The sequence below is a fragment of the Aspergillus homomorphus genome (assembly GCF_003184865.1).
Source record: "Aspergillus homomorphus CBS 101889 unplaced genomic scaffold BO97scaffold_14, whole genome shotgun sequence".
Lineage (NCBI taxonomy): Eukaryota > Fungi > Ascomycota > Eurotiomycetes > Eurotiales > Aspergillaceae > Aspergillus > Aspergillus homomorphus.
Genome location: NW_020291900.1, coordinates 275,784 through 289,675, shown reverse-complemented (window position 1 = coordinate 289,675; position 13,892 = coordinate 275,784). Strand labels below are relative to the sequence as shown.

General features: G+C 49.3%; 6 protein-coding genes across 6 annotated transcripts, besides 2 other annotated features; 3 read left to right on the top strand and 3 right to left on the bottom strand.

Annotated features, from left to right (window-relative positions):
* Positions 1-1,400: 1,400 nt before the first annotated feature.
* Positions 1,401-1,894, bottom strand: BO97DRAFT_450565 (uncharacterized protein; the record flags this gene model as incomplete). The annotated part of the gene is made up of 3 exons (XM_025698932.1): positions 1,787-1,894; positions 1,599-1,705; positions 1,401-1,533 (listed from the first exon to the last, which is right to left on the bottom strand). The coding sequence occupies exons 1-3, from the start codon at positions 1,874-1,876 to the stop codon at positions 1,401-1,403; spliced, it is 330 nt and encodes a 109-aa protein (XP_025552312.1). The 5' UTR covers positions 1,877-1,894.
* A 116-nt stretch (positions 1,895-2,010) lies between these two features.
* Positions 2,011-2,192: a sequence feature (Protein overlapping with rRNA (BO97DRAFT_343166, RAL13157.1) was converted to a misc_feature.).
* Positions 2,193-2,219: 27 nt separating this feature from the next.
* Positions 2,220-2,301: a sequence feature (Protein overlapping with rRNA (BO97DRAFT_343166, RAL13157.1) was converted to a misc_feature.).
* Positions 2,302-3,189: 888 nt separating this feature from the next.
* Positions 3,190-5,526, top strand: BO97DRAFT_343099 (DUF4246 domain-containing protein; the record flags this gene model as incomplete). The annotated part of the gene is made up of 1 exon (XM_025691694.1): positions 3,190-5,526. One exon carries the CDS (start codon positions 3,190-3,192, stop codon positions 5,524-5,526), a length of 2,337 nt encoding a protein of 778 aa, XP_025552310.1.
* A 1,625-nt stretch (positions 5,527-7,151) lies between these two features.
* Positions 7,152-8,281, bottom strand: BO97DRAFT_405034 (uncharacterized protein). Its single transcript, XM_025695089.1, has 2 exons — positions 7,827-8,281; positions 7,152-7,765 (listed from the first exon to the last, which is right to left on the bottom strand). Exons 1-2 carry the CDS (start codon positions 8,141-8,143, stop codon positions 7,291-7,293), a joined length of 792 nt encoding a protein of 263 aa, XP_025552309.1. The 5' UTR covers positions 8,144-8,281; the 3' UTR covers positions 7,152-7,290.
* A 758-nt stretch (positions 8,282-9,039) lies between these two features.
* Positions 9,040-9,498, top strand: BO97DRAFT_44532 (uncharacterized protein). The gene has a single exon (XM_025698537.1). It carries the CDS (start codon positions 9,082-9,084, stop codon positions 9,463-9,465), a length of 384 nt encoding a protein of 127 aa, XP_025552308.1. The 5' UTR covers positions 9,040-9,081; the 3' UTR covers positions 9,466-9,498.
* A 1,635-nt stretch (positions 9,499-11,133) lies between these two features.
* Positions 11,134-12,027, top strand: BO97DRAFT_469889 (uncharacterized protein; the record flags this gene model as incomplete). Its single annotated transcript, XM_025699885.1, has 2 exons — positions 11,134-11,511; positions 11,542-12,027. 2 exons carry the CDS (start codon positions 11,134-11,136, stop codon positions 12,025-12,027), a joined length of 864 nt encoding a protein of 287 aa, XP_025552307.1.
* Positions 12,028-12,802: 775 nt separating this feature from the next.
* BO97DRAFT_450553 (alpha/beta fold hydrolase) lies at positions 12,803-13,825 on the bottom strand (the record flags this gene model as incomplete). Its single annotated transcript, XM_025698931.1, has 1 exon — positions 12,803-13,825. Exon 1 carries the CDS (start codon positions 13,754-13,756, stop codon positions 12,803-12,805), a length of 954 nt encoding a protein of 317 aa, XP_025552306.1. The 5' UTR covers positions 13,757-13,825.
* Positions 13,826-13,892: the final 67 nt, after the last annotated feature.

Genomic DNA, 13,892 nt, shown 5'->3' with positions numbered 1-13,892 from the left:
TCGTTGCGATGGACTGTATATAACAGCAATTCATTATGTCATTTATCATTGCCCTCTTTCCTCAACTCGTAGTAGATTGTAAAGACCAGCTATGCCAATCAAGCCATGTAGTGATATTATTTTATGGCCAAATGTTAAGTACACGGAACCCTGACTGAACACACAATTCTATTCGTAACCCTCTCAGAACGCCCGGTTTTACTGTCCAGATGGGCGCCTTTTGTTGAGGGAAAGGTACAAGCTGCAAATATACCCAGCACTTTCCGGTGCCGTAAGAAGCATTCTGCCCCTCCTGGTCTCAAGAAAGGAGAGACCACCAGGCGCTAAGGCCAATTTCGACTCAGTACGTCAAAAGCACATATATAAAGCTCGCTTTAACCAACGTTTTTCAATGCCATAAACGATGAAAATATCATGCGGAAATTATCTGAACCACTTGCTCATACAGAGGCAGCCCTGCTAAATAAAACTTCTATCGAACACGGTCAACTCACAAGACAGAATCGATTACTCGCTCGCACCTATCTCACTCAGGCAGTTTCAGGACCAAGCCTAGTTCCTCTAGACGTGAGGACTGACCCATTCTCGGTCCATGCTTGCAGAATATTCCACGCTAGTGAGAAAACCAGCCCCCATATCCGCCACGCAGGCAGAGGTATGCCAATCAATGGGGTCAAGGCTTGCCAGCGTCGCCTTTGCCATCCCCATCAATGATCGCTCTGATTGTAGGTTGATAGAGTTGGGCGAATTAGGCAGGCTAGAAGGCTTTTAAAAAAGCTTCTAAATCGGGCCAGCAACCAGCCGCATACGAATGGCTCTTAGATGTACTTTCAAATGGGTGAAAAGTCAAAAGAAAGGAGAAAGAAGGAAATAGAAGAGGAAGATAAAGAACGCAACAAGACTCGCTCCGAGTAGTAAAAACATGAAACATCATAGGTATACCAGTGAACAACAAGCGCCCCTCTTGTGGGTGCTTGGTTAGTGCCTCGCTGCCCTACCCATCTTCTGCACCTGGCGGTATAATCTTTACCCATAATAAACCACAGGTTACTCTTCCACACTTTACTTTGTCTTCAAGCCGTTGCAATAGCTATTAGTGTCAAAGGTGGATGCCATTTGAAGGGGTTTTACGGGATAATCTTATTTGGTTCCGAGGGTTGTGTTTCTAAAACAATGAGGCCTTTGTGTATCATGTTACTCATGAAGAAGTTTGACTTACATGGTCGATATATGTTATTAGGCACGTATAGTACTTATCCAGCACACTCCCTTACATGAAACCAAGCCCTGAGCCCTTAGAGCCTGTGTCACCAGACAAAAGGTGCCTGCCACCAGGCCTTATCAATCATCGAGACTTGATTTGCATCATATCAAGATCGGTGGCCTTCTTATGGAGATCATCAAGTATCCCAGTCTTCCGTCTTGTAGAGGTCTCCCCAAGGCGTAGGCGGAGAGAAAAAAGCATCAGCTGGCGTTTTTCCGTAGAGGGTAGAAGGGCGGATAATCCTAGCAGTAGCTTCCAACCCGACAATACTGCATACCACATAGTCAGCTGGAGATTTTCTCATCGTGCCAACAACAGGGTGAGGAAAACATACTGGGATTGGTTGATTAAATCCATTGCTTTTCCTACCTCCTGCCCATTGGCGATCTTGACAAAGGCTGAGGAGTTTGGGCTTTTGTCTTCATTATTGGTGATAACATGCTAATTCAGGAGAATAATAGTCAGTCTCGGTCAATAAAACTGGGACACTAGGATCCCTATATGGGGAGAAAGAGAACATACAGCTTCGGCATGAAGGCCGTGCTGGGAGAAGGCCTGGTTCAAATATGCATCTGTTGCGTGGTCGAGGTGGCTAAGGTGGATGATAGACATCTTGATCGAGTACGCCGAAAGAGAGCTGGTTGTTCCGATATGACGGATCTACGTGGTACGCTTATTTATACAGATGTCTAGAATCTAGGGGACGTCGGAATGACGTTCTGAACCAGTAGTGAGATCATCAAACATCATTTAACCCTTATTCTGAAGCTTATAGGATGTCTGCCCGCGCCTGATTGGTCTCTGCTCATGCATGCTCTTCTTACCCCGGAGTGCGTGCGCATCACGACTGCTGCCGCCTTATTTCGACAAATCCGTGGCACAAGCTTATAATCATAGATCAGCAAAAACATACAACAGAAGGGATTCGCTGGTGGTCACCCACCCAACTACTAACCTCCCGGCGTGTGGCTTAAGTACGGCTGAGCGGACGGGAAGCCCTGTTTTCCACACCCTGTGGTCGTATGTGCTAGACAAATAAACAAAGGTAATCATGTATAATTTGTCACTTTACTACATTCCATATTGAAAGCCCTTTTTCGCTACCTGTTTGAGTAGTGAGTTTCTTAATTACTAGCTCAAGAGAAACCTCTTATAGCCCGATCCTTGAAATGTTAACCGGGAATTTCTCGAGCTTATGGGGACAGCTTTACCTCAGCTTAGTGATTTTTCGTACATGGATAGGGTCTTAAATAGCATGCTTCTGATACTTGCCTTTGAGAGCATGTTCACAGACTAAGAGAAGGAGGGGAACAGTAATTTCTGCTGGCCGAGAGGCTTCATGCCAGCAGCAGCGGTAAGGAAGGTGAGGCTCAATTCAAAATCATTCAGATTGCCCATGCGATCGTAGCGCGACGAGAGGTGGGCTGAGAGGTTAATTGAGTACCCAGCATGGTTGGAATAGCTGGTCGAGGTGGGTTTCCTTCCATTCACTCGTCCTGTATATCTCCGGTCTATAATGGATCTGCATGTCGGTGAATAGTGTTCCAATTTGAGCCCTAACCTAGATTTATATAAGTTCTGCTTAAATATCTACGTTGGACAGACTCCGATTTACTATTATATCTGTATTCAGCAAACTACAGAGTATGTATAGTACATGTACTAACCTGGCTATTTGTGCGCAGCTTTCTGTTCAACTGTCTTATCAGCTAAACTAGCTACAAGGGTTGATAAAATGCCAAACTAAACACTAAAGGGGACTAGGTAGTAAACCCTGACCAAGTACTGTACATAAAACCGGCCGGTTCCCCCTCTTCAAGTTCCCTCTCTCTGCGCCAGGCTTCAAGATATCATCCTACCTCTCCCGGCTTCATTTTTCCTTGCATCTCACTCAACAGAACACCTTCTCCCGCTCTTTCTCTGTCATGCACGATGATCAATCACTCCCTACCGACAAAGGCGACCAGCCCACCATGATCACCTTCGACAACAGCGGCGACGGCCCGCTCTGCGTACCTGGGTTTGGCACGATCCCCCTGACATACGAGCTCCCATCTGACGCGCGCTTCGCCCACGGCATCGACGAGTGGCGACAGGCGCCCGCCGTCACCGCGCGAGAGCTGGCCATGACCGCCGCCATGAACCGTCTGACTGACCAGCCGAACTGGCATATCGACGTCTTTGATGATGGGGTCGTGGCGCGCTGGCGGCAAGACAGCATCGCCTCCCTCGCGATGAATCCCCTGCTGAGTGACCGGGCATGGGCCTGGTGCGTCCAGGAACTGCGCGATAAGGCCGGCGAATATCGTCAGAAAGGACACATCCGGGTGCTAGACACGGGGTCCTGTGTTTGCAAGTCCGACTTCGATGTCCCTGCGCGAGGAACAGGGGATCAGCTGGCCAGGAAGTTCCGACGGGCCGTGAGGCCGGTGCTCCGCGCCCTCAGGCACTCCGGGATGGTGGATTGGCGGTCACGGCATCGATTGAGTATCATCGACCCGACCTTGTTTCCTCTGGTCTATGGGCGGAGCTTGGTCTTGACGGATGGGGGTCGAGTGGAAATCGGGGATGTGTTGGGCGCGTACCAGGGAGCGGCTACTACCGTTGCGCCTACTCATGTGGACAAGAGGACCGATGCGGCGGATATTCAGAGGCAGATTGACGAGGCCCGGGATGTGCATGTCGATTATGAAACAGCGCCTCACTATCGGTGGAGCGCAAATTACCAGGCTCTACCATGTGAAGTGGAGTTCACCGGCGAGCCAGGGTCAACGCAGGTGCGTCTCACATCGTACATCAACAATCTACATCCGACGCACAAGCACCTTTACCAGGCAATAGAGTCGCTGGTTAGCCGAGCTATTCCATTATGGAACGACTGTCTGGTACGGGGACAGCGCGGCTGGAAGGATATCCTGAATCAAGGCCAGCTGGGGCCGGTCCCAGTACGGATCATCACGTATGGAGTCGAATGGGTGAATGAGCTTCCGGAGTGGTTGCTCGCCTTCCGGGTCCCATGGCCAGTAAGGAAGGCAATGTACCGCAAAGCACGAGAAGCGCTTCTGGATAGTGCAGCAGATGACACGGACGAGGGCCGCAAAAAGCACCGAGAGGCGCAACAACGGCTGGAATGCTTTCCAGACGTGGAGGAAAACGAAGAGAAGGAGTTGCCGCCACCCGAGTCAGACCTCTGGCAACGCGCGAAGGAGTATCTCGAGCTCCCTGAGGACGGGTCTGACACTCCGGTTCCTGCCCCGGACGACTGGCAGCAAAACACTTGGTCCAAGATCGAGGGCAAGCTCAAGCAACTGCTACGCTTCTGTCATCCAGAGCCGGGGACCGCATTTTCTTATGAAGAGTGGAAGACGGCGCGCCACAACGAGAGAGCTGTGGTGGATCTAGTCCGCGAGAGGAAGGACTGGTATCATATTCCCTATAAGCCAGTCATACCGCCCCACAAACCCTATACAATTCGACTCCAGGAAACCTTCCGTTTGCAGGGACTGCAGATTATTGTCAAAATGGAAAATATTGAGCTCACCCCTGACAGTCGGGTCTATAAAGGAACGGACTGGCACATGGAAGGCCAGCTCAACGAACACACTGTTGCTGTTGCTATGTTTGTATACGATATGGACAATATTACTGAACCCCGAATCGCCTTCCGTCAGAATACTAAACTAGACGAAAGCTTCTATCGATACAGGGACTACAAAGAGCAAGGGCGGGAGCAGCAGTGGCATATCAGAATGCTGCCGGCCTGGAGATGTGGCAAAACCACCTGCTCGGATTTGAATGAACTGGCAGAGATCTTAGGATTTTCAAACTTCGACCTCGATACCGATAATCACACAGCACGGACATGGCAGGATAAAGGTGCAGTTTCGCTCTCGCAAGGGCGTTTAGTCGCATTTCCCAACCTTCTCGAGCACCGAGTCGAGCCCTTCTCCCTGGCCGATTCCAGTCGCCCGGGGCATTTTCGTTCCATCACATTACACCTGGTTGACCCGCACTATCGAATCTGCTCCACCCGCAATGTGCCGCCGCAGCAGCATCACTGGTGGGAACAAGCAGTCGGGGATACACTGCGCGCTGCTGTCCGACTACCCCAGGAGATTATTGACAAGATCATGCAAGATACCGGCAGCTGGCCTATGGGTTTGCCGGAAGCGCGACAGCACCGCCACGCATTCTGGAAAGAGCATCGCTGGAATAACCTGGTCAGGGTGGATCGGATGGATTATCCGTACTTCAATTGTTGATTGTACGGTATATCTTCGGAGCCCTACAGGGTCTGGCGGGAGCCAAAACGGTGATTTTGTCTAATAAGCATAATTTCTAAACTCGGCATCAGCAACATTAACATGTGAACAAATTCCGAACTTACAAAATCACACCCGAAATGGCTTGCTCAAGCTAGCCTTGATAACTTCTGAAGCTTACAGCAGGCACATAATGGGAATGCGCCGAGAGATACTGCCCGAGTCCCGAGAGATGATAATTGGCTGGAATAGCAGGATGAAAGCGTCAAGGTTGAGACTGAATTGACAATATTTTGCCAGAGATCAGTCGACTATACTGGAATATCGGTCAGCCCCCCGGCACATTCTGAAAGTTAGATAAACTTCGTGATGGGCACCAACATATGGCCCCGAGTAATGACACTGAATGAGGCGGTAGTGAGCGATAGGGAGACCGAGACAGTAGAACTTGAATTTCTCTGGTGGCAACTCCTTATACAGCAAAATCAATTGAGCGAGCACTAGTGAGTCCAAGTGACGAGAAGACTTCGAGGTCGGGAAAATCTTATCAGCTCGTGCGGGGGGTGGGGGGCAGGCAGTGCTTCTCTAACGCCTCTTACCGGCTCTTCATTGGACGAGCTCTTGATATAGCGCATAAAAAAAAATCAAGCATGTTGAATGTGCACGATTTGGCTTGCGTGGCTGTATTTAGGCAGTTGGAGTGTGCTTGTCCGGATGAGCACAGCCGATCAAGTTGCTTAGCGAAGGAAGGACTTTTTACCGGACACATACCACTCTATTATGCCTACACCTGGATTGGGTGAGTGCACTGACATTCGGAGCCAATGCTTTCCGGGCATCGTTGAACGAAAATTTCGAGCCGCTGTCGTCGCATCTAAATGATGACAATAACAAACATCCTGGACCGAAGGTAGTGTCTAGATATGCGATTAGCCAAGCCAGATAACAAGCAGCAAACAAGGATGGCTTGGCACATTTAGGATCTTGAGATGCATGAAGGCGTGCCAGATACTGAATGCATGGCCAGACTTTCCCTGAACGAAGTCAGACCATGTCCTCTCCGTCGCATGAAGCACTTTTAATAAGTCCATCTATCTCTTCACAGACATATAATGGACCGCGCCTATTTCCACTACGGCGTGGTGAACAGCGCAGTCAGGGCTGCCTAACAGAAAAATGAGTTTGTTTAAGAGAGGATAATAAAAACCAATACAGCAGCTTGGGTTTTGGTCTGAAAGTAGACGTCAGAGAAGCACCGCCGCGGATCACTTATGGAGACTCCGACGGGGTGATGCATTTATTATGAGAAATAGCGAGTGCATCTTTACAGTTTGTATCTCATCTCCTTGATGAAGAAACAATTAATACGGTGAACCCCTGCAGTCTGTCTCTTTCTGGGTGAAAATGGGGTGAATATCTTGCCGATTGAACCGAATCTCAGCATGGAAAAACCCCTCTTCTGAATGACTTGGATGGCTTCTGTAACGCCCAGAAAGCTTGTGCTTTGTAAGTTAATGTGTACCAGCGATCAAGTCACTTGGCCAGACATGAATTCCCACCCTCTGAGAACGTACCTTATAGAGTCTCCTGGTTGGTTTAAGTTCCTGCTGTTCGAAGCCAATATTCGCTCATGTTCAAGTATAACACGGGCTGTACTAACATTTATTATGCTGCGGAATGAACAAGATCTGACGCAAGAGGCGTCTTGCGATAATTGAGATGATCATATATGCTTGTCTCGGATTTCGGTGCTTCAAAGTTCCTTCAGCCCGCTAAAAGTCCGGCGGCCATTGATGTATTTGAATTCGGAAAGTAGACTCCAACCTCGCTTTTGAGGAAACAATTTCCATCCTGACCACCATCAAAAGAGGCGGTCAAATTTGCCGAGTAGACCACCCCTTTACATGGTGTATCGGCAATGACACGGTTCCACCTCACGCAATCGGCAATACATGACTCCAAGGTATACCGCGTAGTAAAATCAAGGTCTCCCACAGTTTTGTTCCCGTAAAGCCCTGCATCGCCCTTGGGCCAGTCGACAGCGCATAGCAGCGTGAAGATCGATCCATCGGATGCGGTCAGCGTGGTGAGATTCTGCCCGGGGCATGGGTTCGCAGCTATTCCGATCGTTCCGGAGGTGATTGGTGCTGAGCTTGTCACAGATGCGGTCCGAGTAGTTGCCGCTGCAGAGGTAACGCTTGTCCCTGTAGCAGACAGGGGTTTGGTCACCGAAGAGGATCTATATAGTTCTCAGCCTCAGAAAGAACATCCGCGATATGGCGTACTGAAATGTAACTCACGCCACTGCACGGTTGGCCTCTGATGCTCGGGATCCTCCAATACCGCCGCCGATGGCAGCCCCAATAATCACAATCAGCACTATTGCAAGTATCCACCAAAATCTCCTGGTCTCAAGTCCACAAATTCGTCTATTGTCGCTTGAAAAGTCAATTGGTCTCCCCGTGACGGTAGGTTTCTGCGGTCCTGAAACATGGATCAGCCCTCCCCCATCTCTCCATACCTCTTTGTGCGTATCGGTATCCGGTAACGTTTCAAGGGTCCGGCCGTCCGCTGCGATTCTCTGCCCTGGCTGCACCACATGGAGCCCGTCCTCCATGTCTGACACTGTGAGTGAGAGGCAGACACAACCGTTAGATTGATTTCGATTAATCCAGACCGGCTTGAGTGAACTGTGGTCGCCGAATTTTCTGGCTACCACCTGTTGGAAGTGGGCGTTAATGACAGGTGAATCAGATTTCGGAGAGGGAAAAGACTTCGGTTTCTTTGCGCGGGGATGTGTGCTTTAATAGTGCACGACGCCCCTCAAAAGTCAATGCCGACCAAAGCATGAGCGCCTACTGTACTGCTTTGTTTGGCTAGCCCTTCTTCGTTAAGTCGTGCTAGTTCTCCCAGTCTGGTAAGTTTTGTCTTTTAGCACGCACACGTCCCGCATTAGCGCTTACCTCCTACATACTCCGGTTGGCCCTGGTGATTTTGTTAGTACAGTGGTGAGGTGCAGGGATTTGGATCCTTCAAATTCTGCTGTTTATATAATTATTAATAGTTTGTATAACCACCTGCGGTGTTAATCACTGTTTTATATCTTACTGTTATACTATGAATCAATTTATTTAAAAATATTTCCGGCACCGTACTTTAAGAAGCTTCTATAACTTTATATCGCGGAGGATTCGAGAAACTTCCTCTTCGCGAACGATCAACATAGTGGAGGTAAAGTATGGCTGTGACGGTGTGAATCAGACAAGAAGTCATACGAGACACAACGCGTAGTCTGGAGCTTCAACGGCCACTCTGCCTGATCTTGCGGTTATATCCATGATCAAAACCGGCACGGTTTTCGAGTGCGGATGGCCCTTCCGCGGCCTCTCCACCAAACCAATATCAGTCTGTTGCTGTGAGTCACCCATCGAGCTTTTCAATGTAGAAATAAGCACAGGTACCCAGTAGAAGCCCCGCTCGTAACGGAAGGGCCTTCCGTTGAATGTTAGATGCATTGGCGACATCGCAGACCACAGACTTAATATAAGGCGACAGATGGCGAGCATAAACAACCAGAAGCCAATTAACTCATCCCTCAGCTCTCCCATAATCCGCCCCCCTACCAACCACAATGGCCCTCGCACAAACCTTACAACATGCCTCCTACAAAGCAATTCAATGCATCGACATGCACACCACCGGCGAGCCCACTCGCATAATCTACTCCGGCTTCCCCCTTCCCCGAGGCCAAACCCTCCTCGACAAACGCGACCAAGCGCAGACCGAGATACGACCACATCCGCAAGCGGCCCGGAGCTCATGCTCGAGCCCCGCGGCCACGACGACATGTACGGAGCCATGATCATCCCTGAAACTGAGCTCGTTGAGTCCGGCGCAGCGCCTATCAGAGTTCTATTCACCCATAACGGAGGATTTTAAACCATTTGCGGACATGCCACGCTCGCACTGGTGACGGTTTCTCGTGGATACGCATGACCTCAGTGTGTTTCCGCGACGGGATGATCTAATCTTCGATGTTGATGAAACGACGGTGGCGCTGAATATCCATGTGCCGTGTGGGCTTGTTCGTGTTTCTGTGCCTGTGACGGAGGATGGCAGGAAATCAGATCCGTCTATCACCTCCTATATCAGATATTAGCGCATCCAGCCAGCGCGAATTTCTATCAATCAAATCCTGCTTTATTTACCCCGTCATCCTTCCTTCTTACTTCCGTTCTTTTGCTATCTTTTGTATCAGTATCCTAGACAACCAAGGCACTTGCGCGGGCCAGGACTCCCCTTGAGGTGATCATTGATGGGATTTACCGGGCGCCGCATATGTCTACTATCTGATGTAGCACTGTACAGCTAGGTGCTCTCACTGCGTTGACCTCTGGTTTTATTTGCACAGAACAGTACGATCGTGCTGCTTTTTCGGTGTGTCACCTCGGAAGAATTTTCGTTATCGATTATACCAGCAGCCCCATATCTACTGTCTTGTTCTCGCGCAACTTTCTCTCCGTCGCGTCTGGCGAGGTCGAAATCGATAATCAATCATGAAGGTAGGAGACCTGTTCGATACTCGCTCTTCCCTGGATCCCGTTCATGATAGACTTGGGTGACGTCAAAACGAGATTGACACAGAGATACGAGGTGTGGCAATGAGGTCACAATCAATAATATTTATACTACGCAATAGATCGAGAGCTGCTCGATATACAGCATATGATTTTCTAGATATTGTTAGAATGATTGTAGCATCACTAGAGTCGTATAATGTAAAGTTATTATGGAAACATATTTTGAGAATTATGAAAAGGCCTGTGCGCTATAGCAGTTGCATTCTTATAAGATCGATACAAGGCCTATATATCGTGATATCTACCCACTGGCACTGTCCGAGTCATCCTAAACCACAAATTAAATCAGCTTATCAACGTGAAACTATTTAGATATCAAATGGATATGTGCTACCCATCGCTGCCGAGAGCGACAATCATATTCAAAGAACGCAAGAATATACAGTTCAAACAGATGTGCCGACTCATTGCCGTCGATGCCAAACCAAATCTCGCAAAAAGCCGCCTTAGTCCCAAGAACAAGGCCTGTTATTCACGAACATGACCATCCGGGAGCCATATCAAGAAGAATATGAGCATGGCTCTTGGGCGAGGAAGCGACGGATTCTGAAGACATTAGATCTCGTGGTCATATGCGCTTCAGTTTTCCTATACTTTATAACAGTAGAAGTTGATTAGGTGACCACCGGTAAAGTTTATCCGTTATATATGTTGTGCTTTCATAGAATTCTGCGTCTTTTGACTAGCCGGGTCCGACTAACCAAAAAAATGATACATTAGGAAAGTCTATATTACTCGATATAGAAATTGGATCTTATACTTGCTGTATCATTGTGTAACCCGAATCTGTTATCCGTCATCATGTCCCCACTTAGATAGACCACGTGATTATCGCCATGATGCTTTGGTGGCTGGCAAAAACAGCCTCACCTGAGAGAACCATTTTTTATTTTCCAGGGGCGTGAGCCAAAGTTCTCTTCAAGGGTAAACGGGATATCAAAGAAGGATCTCTTCTGCATCCCTGACCATGTCAATGTTCCTGAATCTCCCTGTTGAGCTCCGAGAACTCATCCTCGCAGATGTTCTCTACTCACCATTCACCCCGCCGGAGACCCAGCCCGATTTGGAGGCGGGAGTGCAATACCATGACATGGATTACATGGCATGGGTGTGGCAGGGCCCCAAGACGTATTATGTGCCGCAGCGTAGAGAGAGCTCTTCTTTGAACTGCCTATCTCTCTTCTTAGCCTGCCACCAGATTTCCGCCGAGACGCGCGCGCTCCTGGCCCGCTGCCGGAGACCCGACTACCGGCTGGACGTGTCTGTACAGGACGAACGGGATATTCTCCTGACCTGGCTGTGCGTGCCGTGCCTCACCCCAAACATCGCGACCCTTTATGTAGATGTGCGTCTGTTCGGGCACATCATCGACTAGCGGATCGCCCGGAGCTACAGGGGCGACGGCGGCCAGCTCGGCGTCCACTGGGCCTTCTACGCGGCCCTCGAGCGCTTCCTCCGCTACGGTCCGATGGGACACCAACAAGGCAGCAGCGAAGGTAAATGCCGGGGTTTCGCAGACCGGGGCATGCGGGTTGAGACCCTCGTCCTCGACTTCCAATCTGCAGATTCCGAGTTGGAGTTCCCGCCCTCAGACACCGTATCATACGCCTTCTGGCTACGGTGGCACTCGGGGATCACGTTAAGACGCCTCGATGACCCCGCCGTGTCCTTTTCGCGCTTTAAAACGCGCCCGGAGTGGTTCTGTGAACATCTGCAAGGGTGGATTGGTACTCTTCTGGCGATGAACTATCACACTGCCAGGTATGGGCAGTTGCTCTACGATCACATTGGGACGATCAAGATGCTGGTTAACGGACAGCTCTATAAGGAATTCGATCTAGCCGCTTTGTTGCACGCTTGAGCTTCACCGGTTCTGATGAAACGATGGGTCATTTACTTCGGGAGGACAGATTGTCGCTATGCTATTTCGGGAGTGGAGGAAGGAGACTCTGCTCAGCCGGGCTGCCCACGGGCTGCCGGTGGTATGGCCATTGGATGATGAATTGGACACGACAAAGTGAAGGTTCAATGGATGTGTGATACGATGCTCACAGCTACAAGGTTGGCGCACACCCTTGCGATCACGGAAGCGTCTATGCCGCTCTATCAAGGTCATGTTCGTCCATGCAGCTTGATAGTCTATTATTCCAAAATCTGATTATATACCACCCAACGCTCTTTCGTAGATCAAAGAACGACTATTGTATTCTGGATAAATTCTATTTGCTGCTTTAGATTGTTCTTGAAGTTTAAGAAATAAGCACAAGAACATACAATCTCACAAAGTCGTCCTCAGAGGTACAGATCCACCTCTGTAGAAAACTGCAGTAAACTTCGTGAGTAGAAGAAATTTACCGACAATTTTGTATCACAATTTAATCCCAAAACGCGACTAGGAAAGGCTGGGCGCCGCTAAAAATATTCTAAATTTTTGCCCGAAGCAGATTTCTGAAAGATTTCCTGTCGGCCAAATCGCTTGGAAGACGGATGATCAAAAGGGTTTGGATGGCGGAATCATTATTCACACGCCCCGAGAGAGCTCCGAGTCCTTTATCAAGGATAAAAAGGCAAAGTCACATCATTGGAAGATCCGATTTGCAAGCGGGGAGCTCATGATTTTATTAGCAGATTGAGGGTTATCTGCAGCTGTCCATAGTCCACTGTATTTCTTGAACTATGCTCTGTGGTTCTAAAAGCTGTACATTGTGGCTGCAATGCAGACAAACAGATCTGCTGAGACGAGAAAGCCTCAATAGATCTCTTTGCCAGTCCTCATTCATCTCGCGCCATCTACCGAGACATTTTCGAAACAGAGCTCGTTCTTGTTCTGTTCCATTGCCTGCGGCCACTCCGAAGTCGTACATTTTCTGGAAATCTTTCGGTGTGTCCGCAATGATGACACTGACCGGATAATTCTTGAGAAGTAGCCTTTGAAGTTGATTCTTGTGGGCCAATGCCCTTCTGTTATTCGGCACCGCCTGCAACTCAGCAGCCTCGGTAGGTCGATGTCGGGGATTAGCCTGCTGGTCTCTGACGGCTTGCCATTCCTCCTCGGAGAGGACATGGGACGTTGCAAGACCGGTAGTTTCAACAAAGTCTTGGTTCCCGAGGACTGGACCGAAAACGTCCCAACCCCACGCACCACTGTCAAATAAACGTTCAGTATTGCAATCCACGAACACCATGCCCACGACATCATTGGGCCGGAGTTCCAGGAACTCGCGAGAAGTGTAGCCTCCCCATGAGTGGGCGACAATGATAAACGGAGGCTCAATGTTGGCGTTCCTAAGAAGGGTATCAAGCTCTGCCGCGACGGATGCTGCAGATATGCTTGGTGGTGTTTCGTTGGGGCCTTCACTCCTACCCAGCCCTGAACGATCATAGTTCAACCAACGAGCAAACGGAACCACGAGCTTTCGCACTGCAACCCACTCATCGACCGTGCTCCCAAGGCCTTGCATGAGAACGACGATAGGCTCTCCAGGCTCGCGATCTGGCCCCGAAACGGACAGATACAGGCTATGGGGACCGACAGTGACAAGCCCATCCTTATCACCTTTGTCCCAGTCAACTTGGGAGATTGATTGCATTTTGAATTGGATGTGGATTCAAGTTGAGGAAGCAATAAAGTGAACTGATTGAATCTCTGGATAACGGGGAAGTGAATATTTTGAAAGATGCCCAAGCCCCCGCTTCAGATGTTCAACGTTTGTAAACTTGTCCCTC

What these genes read in the sequence shown, in the direction of transcription:
- BO97DRAFT_405034 (XM_025695089.1), bottom strand. Translation starts at nt 8,143, where the DNA reads ATGGAGGACGGGCTCCATGTGGTGCAGCCAGGGCAGAGAATCGCAGCG. An exon ending in GAGGCCAACCGTGCAGTGGC is followed by an intron (nt 7,766 to 7,826) that starts GTGAGTTACATT and finishes AGAACTATATAG; the next exon opens with ATCCTCTTCGGTGACCAAAC.
- BO97DRAFT_44532 (XM_025698537.1), top strand. Translation starts at nt 9,082, where the DNA reads ATGGCGAGCATAAACAACCAGAAGCCAATTAACTCATCCCTCAGCTCT.